At 39.8% G+C, this 9,820-nt stretch overlaps 1 protein-coding gene across 1 annotated transcript in view; it reads left to right on the top strand.

The window, feature by feature from the left end:
- Window positions 1–9,082, top strand: part of LOC106527383 (four and a half LIM domains protein 1) — an 11,694-nt gene extending 2,612 nt beyond the window's left edge. The window contains exons 2-6 of the mRNA XM_014022247.1: window positions 6,090–6,269; window positions 6,364–6,538; window positions 6,779–6,948; window positions 7,101–7,287; window positions 8,198–9,082. Coding sequence (XP_013877701.1) covers window positions 6,114–6,269; window positions 6,364–6,538; window positions 6,779–6,948; window positions 7,101–7,287; window positions 8,198–8,352 — 843 coding nt within the window. The 5' untranslated portion in view covers window positions 6,090–6,113 and the 3' untranslated portion in view covers window positions 8,353–9,082. The remainder of the gene's footprint in view (window positions 1–6,089; window positions 6,270–6,363; window positions 6,539–6,778; window positions 6,949–7,100; window positions 7,288–8,197) is intronic.
- The last annotated feature ends 738 nt before the right edge of the window (window positions 9,083–9,820 follow it).

Genomic DNA, 9,820 nt, shown 5'->3' with positions numbered 1-9,820 from the left:
CATCATTAACTTGTTGCTGAGTTTACCTCTAACTCCTCAGACTGAAGAAGTCTCTTGGACAAGATTTTCCTACCTTGCTTCAGGACATCCCAGTACTGGAGCTGGAGCTTTATATTTGGTGGCCCAAACTGTTCTTTCACTAGCAAGGACCACGCCATGGTGTGAGATTAAATATTTTATTAAAGGAAGGGGATGAAGGGAGGGGTCGAGGGGTAGTGGGGGACGAAGGAAGGGGTCGAAGGGTAGTGGGAACGAAGGGTAGTGGGGACGAAGGAAGGGGTCGAAGGGTAGTGGGGACGAAGGAAGGGGTCGAAGGGTAGTGGGGACGAAGGAAGGGGTCGAAGGGTAGTGGGACGAATGATGAGGCATCTGGGGAGGTACATCGAAGGAGGCTTGAGGAAAAGACTCCAGGTCTCCAGGAAGGAAGCTTTTTCCTGAGCCTGCTTTGGACCCTCCAGCTGGAACCTGAAAAGGAATAGATTAGGAGGCAGTCTGATGTAGGGATGGAGGTGAAAGAAAGAGATGCGGAGATGAAGAAGGTATGAAGGGAGTGAGGAAGGTGGCGCGATGAGGGCTTGCAAAGGGGCCTAAGTGGGGCGAAAGGGAAAGGTGGGTATTAAGATGGCGAGCTGAGGGCAGAACATCAGGTGAGGCGAGTTTAAATAGATGCTGATTGATTAGCTGAAGGTGAGAGGCGTGGTCCTGCTCCAGAACCTAAGTTAATATCTTAACTTCATTTCATTATTCGTCCATACATGAAAATTCTTGGTCCTATATGTTTTCCCCCTCTGAAGAACTACTCATTTAAGGATTTTTTAATGTCACTGCTAGAATCTGGAAGAAGGATTAAATGCTGAGTTTTGCAGGGAGTTGGTTGGAGTTTTATGAGAGGCACAATGGAACATTGTGGAGCCAAACGAGCCCAGGAGACAATCCTGAGATGTTTTCACTTGAAACTTTACCGTCCGCTCTGAACTTGACGAGGGCTTCCTATCAGAACCGCACTGATGCAGCTCTGAGCCGGATCTTACCCTGAAAAATGTCCCAAACCCTAATAGAAAGAGGTCTGAGGCRCTGAGCGTGGAAATAAACGCAGAGGAGGGTGTACCTCGAAACAAAGCTGCTAAAGCCATCACGTCAGCCCCGTCGTAGCTAGACGTGCCGTGTTTCTACACGACTCTGATCCGTTGGAATCAGATTCATTCGTCTGATTGGAATGTGACTGAACAGAGCCAGAGAAAACACATATTCAATCATTCGCTGTGGGGACTGCCGTGGTGCGCAAATGTTTAGCTGAACGTGCTGCTTGGTTTTCAGCACTTGTGTATTTATCTTTTAAGATGGTGCGATTGGAATCGGTGGCGGGAACGCCATCAGCGTGATGGTGGGTTGTTTAGAAACGTCAGCAAACCTCAAAGACTTTCCAGATATTTAGACAGATAAATCAAATGTCAATTGGCTATCAAATGGCAGGTTGAATAAGCAACATACTCTTCCAACTTGTTGGTCAGTAGATTATTCCTTCAGTAAACGTCTCTAAAAGTCTTAATGACAAAGCATTTCATTAGACAAAAAATTAGTAAAAGTCAACAAGAAGTCATCAATTTTTTCAAAGTTGTAAACTCCTTTTAAACTCTTGATTTAATACACCAAAAGTCTTTTTCTATGTCAGTGTTTAATCTGGCAGAAGTTATCACACTTATTTTGCTTTCAAACTGAAACATACACCGCTTCTAATGGCTTTTCTTTAAATAAAATGTAAATGAGGAAGCAATAATATTTGTTTATTTAGCAGTACAGCAGTAGATGGCAATGCATGCAGATAAAGAAGCGGCAGAGGAGAGCTTTAAAGATTAGCACAGCTCAGATAAAGACTGCAGCATGAAGTAAAGATAAAAATCAATGTGCATTTTTAAGCTTCTGGTGTTCTGTTGAAAAGCCAGGAAATCCTGACGATAAGTCATCTTCGACTGGTTTCCCCACCCAGCCAATTCGCTTCAAATACCAGTTTAAAGTCAGACGGGGTTTATCCCGTAACGTGAGACTGCACTAACGGCACGTAGASGCCAACACGATCGGCGACGGTTTGCCACTTGGAGTGCAGCTAGATTGTGCCAGTTTCACAGTTCTGATGAGATTTCCTGTCTGTTTTCCACCACATTCCTCAGCGATAAGCTCACCTTAACGCACACAAACACGGTGGTTTGCATGCAGAGGCACTGCTGTTCCAGTTTGTCCTGTCATGTTTGTGCAGCCTGAGGTTTTGTTGTGCTTTTTTGTCTTTCGAGTTCTAAACGTGCTGAGGAATTTCACCCATGACATGACATCACCTCTTTGTGTGCTGGACCCGAATCCTCTGACTTTCATAGAGTAGAAAGTTGAAGCCAGGTTGAATAAGGTTTTAATGAAGATGGATTAAGCAGGATTTCACATAAAGTACACAGACACTTTGTCCTCTAAGGACTTAATCCAAAAAAGGATAAGCTTTTGATCATAAAAGTCATAAAGCACTAAAACTAACAAGAACTAACACATCAGCCGTCACCTTGCCTGCCAAATCTTTAAACAAAAGTTTAACTTATCTGTTCATTCTCGGAGTATGTGTTGGAGATGACACTCAGCTACTGCCATGCTAAAGTTTAGATCAGTATTTGTAAATTTCACTGAGTCATAGCCATAAGACTGATCAGTTGCAACAGCCATCTTGGGTTGACATCAAATGTTAATCGTTTGTGCAATCAATTCCTATTTTCTGAGTTTCTTTAAAATCTGCCCATTGCTTCATAAAATATTTTGCTAACAGACAGTTGTACGAGCCCACACAAGCAATTACATTATCGCCTGCCTTTCATAGCTACAATTACCTGGAGCCTTGTTGTATTTGAAACATCTCAACTTTAATGTTGTTACAATGGAACACATGATTTAGTCAAAATGTAGGTATTGTATGTTTTCAGTCCGGTCTTTCACACAAACATATTAAATTAAGGCCCATCTTCAGCTAATTTGTTGACATTTAGGAATGAGGAGGAAATATAATGCTTTACTGAGTGACAACTAAAGTTTTTAACCGAATTAATGCTCACCCTGTCTGGACAAACACCCACAATGCGAGCCTTTTAGGCTGCAGTTCTTGGGTAATTTTTAACGTCCCTGTAGTCCTGGTGATCATGTGTTTTGGCAGCTTGGAACAAAGGGAATGATGTAAGTCKAGCCTTTATTTACCAAGAATCTTTAGTGCAGCTTGAGGTGAAAACGCGCAGTGACAGCGTCCTCATATAAACCTCGTTAGTTTTGCTCCAACATGTGGATCKACCATTGTTTGCTTCCCATCAGATAAGACCGTCATGATGCTGATAGCCATGCCTTATTATTGCCTTATCTGCACAGCATATCACACACACACCTGTGGAGCTTTAGGCGAGAGGGGGGGCTAAACCAAACCATGGTAAACTTGTTTTTTAGCAGGAAACTGCAAAATGACCAGAGAGCAAAGACGTCTTCAGTGGTGACTGATGTGCAGCCTCACCCAGTAACCAAATAAAACCACTTCTGTTTCCTTTCCACTAATAAGTAATGAATTAGATCACCGAATGGAAACATATTTGTCCGCTGACAAAGACGTCAGCCTGAGTTTTTAAGACTGTTGTCTATTAAGAAAGCAAACCCACATAAGGARATATTTCTCTCTTCAAGCAGCAGAACCTACAAACTTGGCCACATACCTGAGTCCAGGTGAGAACCATCTATTGGCACCTTCCTGACTGAAATACTGCTATTAAATGCAGAAATAAAACATTTCTCTGACTGTTGGGGTGTTTCAATGTTGTCCTGTGTGTTTTAGATCATAATGGGAAAAGATACATTGATATTGTCATTTTTGATAATTTAAGACAGTGATTCCCTACCAGGGGTGCGTGTACCCTTAGTGGCATGTAAGTATATTASRGGGGKWMSKKGRAAAAATTTTCCAAGTCTGTAAAAAAATGTATAAAAATAGGACTGAGATACTGTATGTAGGGCCTTATAATTTTCACAATGTGGAAAATGCAGACAGAATTGCAGAATTGACTAAACAGAATATAATCCTGTATAAAAAGCAGAATATTGTGGAATTTGCTAATTTGGAAGAGTTTCTGATGTATTTTGGACGCTGCTGCTTCCTGTACCTGCCATTACCTGCTTTATTCATTTAATWACTTATTCATTTTCAAGTCAACATATTTATCTTTGTTTAATTTGAGTTTAMAAGAATAAAATGCCTGAGAATTAAATGTTCTAGTTAAGGGGATTAAATAGAAATTTTCTTTTAATAATCAGTTGTAGCACATAATAGTTTTGGAGAATCATCATTACGTTTGACTGAGGGGGTACTAGGGGTATGGCAAAATGGTTCAGGGGGTACACAAGTTTAAAAAATGTTGGGAACCACTGATCTAAGACACAATATGGAGGCAAGTGAGATCACCAAATGCTTTGGGCAATACATATATAATCACATACCAGTACAGGATATAGTAAGTACTGTAAAACTGAATGGTCTAAGACAGAGGTTCTCAAACTGGGGTCCCAGTGTCCGCGAGAGTTATCTTGGGGGTCCTCAAAAAATGTCACTAAATTGTTAATTTGGTTTTTATTTAAAAAATGCATGAATAACATTGAACTAATAAATCAAACATAACAAGCTAAATAAAAATATATATTCCCATGGCATTTAGGAGTTGAATTGACAATAAATTATCTTTTAAAACAGCAAGGGGTTTATGAGGGGGGTCCCTGGAATTTTTATCGCTGTTGTAAGGGGTCTCCAGACCCAAAAGGTTTGAGAACCCCTGGTCTAAGAGCCTTGTGTAGCTGTTTGTCTGCAGTGTGAACAAAATGATCTTCATATGAACTCTGAGGACTTTGGCAACCACATTAATTTTGCCTTGCACCATCTAAAACACACATTAGTAATTTTGTGTGACACGCTGGTGTGACTGTTTAAACATTACTTGGGTGATTACTCAACAGGAAAACTTAGCTAATGACACTATTGCACAAAGAGCTGCTTCCACACGTATGCTGACTTTTCATGACCTGCCAAAAGAACTGCTGTATCTTGATTTTCTTTCATGCTATAAAGCCTAACTTTTATCAGGGTTTAAATCTAGACTCTGTTGTGCTTAAGATAATCAACCACCTGACAAATTAGATGCCTCACTCAGAAATATAACAGCATTCATCTGTTCACGTCATCACAACAGCTCGGTTGGTGCTTCAATCTAAAAACGAATGTGGAATTTTTGCCCTCAAGATTTGGTTTAACCATTTGCCAACTCGAGGCTAGCTTGTGGTTTGTCTTTGACCAAATCCAGAACTCTATAGTTTGTGGTTTTAAAAGGGAGTAGTTTGTGTAAGATGTGGTGTGTGTGTGTACAGACTCGATCAAAGAGCTATGGCCATTCCAGATCTTGCCACACTCATCATCCCGGGCATTCCTTCATGTGTTCCCCTCACTGTGTCAACACAAACACGGCTGTCCTGCAGCCATGTTGGAGAATTCCKTCGAGCCGGCCACTGTGACCTAAATGTGGGAAATTATTGTGTGAACAGGCTGCCACCATCTCTTCCTCCACATCTTTTTATTTCTTTTGTAGCTGCGATTTTTTTTTACTACAACGTGTTTATAATTTATAATCTCAAGTCTTAACCCTGTAATCACAACTCTGATCAGAGTTATGGTGCTCAACATGGTGATTTTGGTTCTCTGCGTAGGTGGTTTTTAAGTGCTTTTTAAATACTCTTTATTGAAAATCCAAGTCGGTGGATTTATAACGATAAAATACAAGCAAGACGTTTTCTGAACATTTTAATTAAAGTTTGGCGTAATATGGCTTCATCTTGATATTTGGGACGCGGTTTCTTTTGCAAAACATGTCAACAGCGCCCCTATGTGATGGCTTTGGATAACCTTTTCAAAGTTGGAAAATGCAACCTTCTAAAATAACATTAAATGACATTTAGTTGAGTGGTTAATTATGATGAGTGATAATTTTTGGCCAATGTCCTATTTTTAAACAAGCTYATTTGAAGTCGTCTTTCTGCAGGTGTGCGTCTGCCTTGATGTGACGATGGCAGACAGCTCTCAGTGTTTCTACTGCCGGGAGGATCTGGGAGGGAAGAGGTTTGTTCGCAGCGAGGGAAAGCCCGTCTGCGTTCGCTGCCACACCAAGTTTTGCGCCAACACCTGCGCCGAGTGCCGTCGACCCATCGCTGTGGAGACCAAGGTGAGTTTAATGTTAAAAAGTTTCATTTGTGCAGCATCCTCTGCAGTCTGTTCACCATCAACGTTCCCCTGAAGGATCTCCTCTCTTCCGTCAGGAGCTGAGCCACAAAGGACGCTCCTGGCATGAAGAGTGTTTCCGTTGCACCAAGTGTTACAAGCCTCTGGCCAAGGAGCCGTTCAACACCAAGGATGACCGTATCATGTGTGTGAAGTGTTGCTCRAGAGAGGATGCTCCGCGCTGCCATGGCTGCTACAAATCCATTCCAGCGGGTACGACCAGAACCCGCAATGCCCAGCTTTGTACCATTACACTTTTGGCCCAATAGTCAGTGTCTGCAAATTTGAGATAATTTGAAAAAGTTTAACTCTGAAACCCATCACAGTTTTGAAGTTCTAACCCCACAAACTGCAGTTTTACTGCATTGAATCAAATCATTCTGAAAACTGGTGGTGAAGGCTGTCTATATCTGAATCTTCAGTCCTATCTAATTCATTTCTTGTCTCCTGCAGGCACAGAGACGGTTGTGTACAAAGGAAACTCGTGGCACGACGAGTGTTTTACTTGCAGCGGCTGTAAAAGACCCATCGGTTCTCAGAGTTTCCTCACCAAAGGAAATGATGTTTACTGTAACCCGTGCTATGATGAAAAATTTGCCAAACATTGCGTCAGCTGCAAAAAGGTATTTGGTTTTAAAAAAGAGAACCAGATCAGGCACTTTGCATACTTTTAAGTACAATAACATTTTTTTCTCGACCTAATTTTGAATCTAATTTTATTCCATAATGCAAAATCTAAGTTTGGATTTATAATAGCTCTCGTTTCTGTCCAAAGCCAATAACCTCTGGAGGAGTGAACTACCAGGAGCAGCCGTGGCACAGCCACTGCTTTGTGTGCAGCTCCTGTTCAAAGCCTCTGGCCGGGACCAGTTTCACCAACCACCAGGACCAGGTCTTCTGTGTCGACTGTTACAAGAGCTCTGTGGCCAAGAAGTGCAGCGGCTGCCAGAACCCCATCACAGGTTACTTCAAGTTACAAACTCTAATTTTCCTGGATGTTAGCGCTGTGTATATGAACCAGGACCATTAGATGTGAAAATCCCCACCTCAGATTTTCCTGTATGCCAGGCTTCTTGCAACAGATTAATAACTTAGCTTAAAATAAAAACTGGAAATTTGCTCCTCCCCAAACTATTTGAATATGTAACAAAATGCATAGTATCATCACAAACATAAATGTACTAATAAAGTACTTTTTTTTAACCTACGGTATATTAAACTGTGTAAACTTGAACCCAAATCCAAACAACTGATAAGGGGTTCTACTGCACAGAGGTGATGCCTCAAGCTGGAGTGCATCATGAAACATTATGTGGGGAGTCTTAAGAAAATCTAACAAAATTAAAATACCTTTTTAAAAAAAGAATCCAAAACCATATTCAGCCTCAGCTGTATCAAAGAGATAAAAACAGAAGTCATGAAAAGATAAAGATAAATAAATAAATAAAATACTGGTTGATGAGGTTGCTCATTGGATGGCTTTTTAGCAATATTAGTACACTTCAACAAGCAATGGTTGGGCTCCTAAGTCTCTGCAACTATTTTTTGTGGGTGAAACGCTAGAGGGGAAAAAATAAAAATAAAACTGAACCTGGTCAAATTTCAACTTGTTGGTTTTAGTGACATCTAGAGGTCAAAATGTAAACTGCAGCCACCTGAACCCTAATATAAAAACACAAAGGTCTCTGTTTGCCATAAAATATGAACAACAGTGAGACACAGAAAACAATTATAGGATTTTACCACACTTAACTCAAAACTACAAGAATATGAAATATTTTCCAGGACAGGATGACTTGTGTTTTTATGAGCGTAGTGTTTTAGCATCACTGTGACTTTAAAGCTTCATCTCTAACTCTGCTCTTCTTCCAGGTTTTGGTAAAGGTGTGAATGTTGTGAACTTTGAGGGCGGCTCGTGGCACGAATACTGCTTCAACTGCAAGAGATGCTCCCTCAATCTGGCCAACAAACGATTTGTGACCAAAGGAAGAGACATCCTCTGCTCTGACTGTGACGACAAGGACTGATGTGTTGAATCAAACGAAACAATAAGAATAATCCAGCTTTCTAGCTTTTTAGTGTTTTTACAAAAAAGGACCGTGCCTACATTTCAATATAATTTCTGTGGTGTTTACTGAGGGTGTTATTTCTACCACATCATACTTGTAATGTACAATGAGCTGAAATAACATCTCTTATATATTGAAGCAACTTGTGAAGGTTTTTCTTCAGTCACATAAAATACATGAATAAAAATAAGAACTATGCAACAAATGGCAAGTTTCCCCAAGTAACAGAGATAAACTTGGTTGGGTATTTGCTGCTGAAATAAATCCACAGGTTGTGTCAGTTTCATTCTTCTGTCTGTTTTTGTAAAGCTGGTCTAAAAACGATTTGATCTGCAGCGACTCAAGTTGTTGATGCGTTCAAATAACTGAGAACTTGTTTTATATATTTTTAAAGTTCATGTTTTTAATGATGCACGAAGCTAAAATAAAGTGTTTTAAATTGTATTACTGTTATAATCACCTTAGTGCCTGTCTTTTTCCTTTTATTTTTAAAGCAATATCATTCCAGGATTAAATTATCATTATTTTAAATAAATTATTTACCAAAATATATTTGATCTGTAAAACTTTATGCACTTTTCTAATCCTTTTTCTCTCCACAAAAAGAAAAATAATTGTGACATTAAAATATTCGCCGCATGGTTTGTCATTGCAGTAAAACGAAATAAACTTTCTGCACCAAACAAAAGATTTTTGTCTTTGTTTTACCAGGTTTCATGTTGACATGTGAGACTTTATCATGTTGAATCTAGAGTTAGGCGCAGGAGAAAAGCCGGCTGAGCTCCAAAGTGTCTGTGTGTGACTTTAAGAGGTGATAAAACACAAAGCGTACAGCTGATGTTTGCACAAAACCGTCCAGGTTTGGCAGAACTAATTACACTTTATGCCTTTTTGTGGCAGTAAATTTATTTTACCCGAATATAGTGCACGCATAAAACGAAATGCAATATTTGCGCGCGCTCCTCTTGTCTCCTTGTGTTCTCTGCACATAAAAGTTGTGCAATCACAGCCAGACACCACTTTACAGTCACCGCTTCTGAACTCTGGAGCTCGATCACTTCCAAGATTCTTTGACTTTCTTGTTTTTTTTTTGTTTTGTTTTGTTTTCCTTTAAAAGGTAAGAGCTTCTTTATTTGTAAAACAGGACACAAATGAAATAGAAAATTTTAAATCCTACATTGGATTAAATATTCTAGAGTTTCTTTTAACAAGAAAATGTAATTTTTAAGTTTAATTTATGCTGTTTATTCATATAAAATCTCTAACTGGAGAAACTTTACATTCTTTTCTCAGATTTGTGATGATTTTCTTTCAAAAATTCTTGAAAGTCTTGATGACTCTGTCTTTGCTGACAAGTCCAGGTTCTGCTAAGGGGCAAGGTAGGAAACATGAAAAGGAGAAAAACTTCATTTTATATTTCTGCATA

The sequence above is a fragment of the Austrofundulus limnaeus genome, unplaced genomic scaffold (assembly GCF_001266775.1).
Source record: "Austrofundulus limnaeus strain Quisiro unplaced genomic scaffold, Austrofundulus_limnaeus-1.0 Scaffold321, whole genome shotgun sequence".
Classification (NCBI taxonomy): domain Eukaryota; kingdom Metazoa; phylum Chordata; class Actinopteri; order Cyprinodontiformes; family Rivulidae; genus Austrofundulus; species Austrofundulus limnaeus.
The sequence above is the reverse complement of the archived record's forward strand: the minus strand, read 5'-3'. Positions and strand labels throughout refer to the sequence as shown.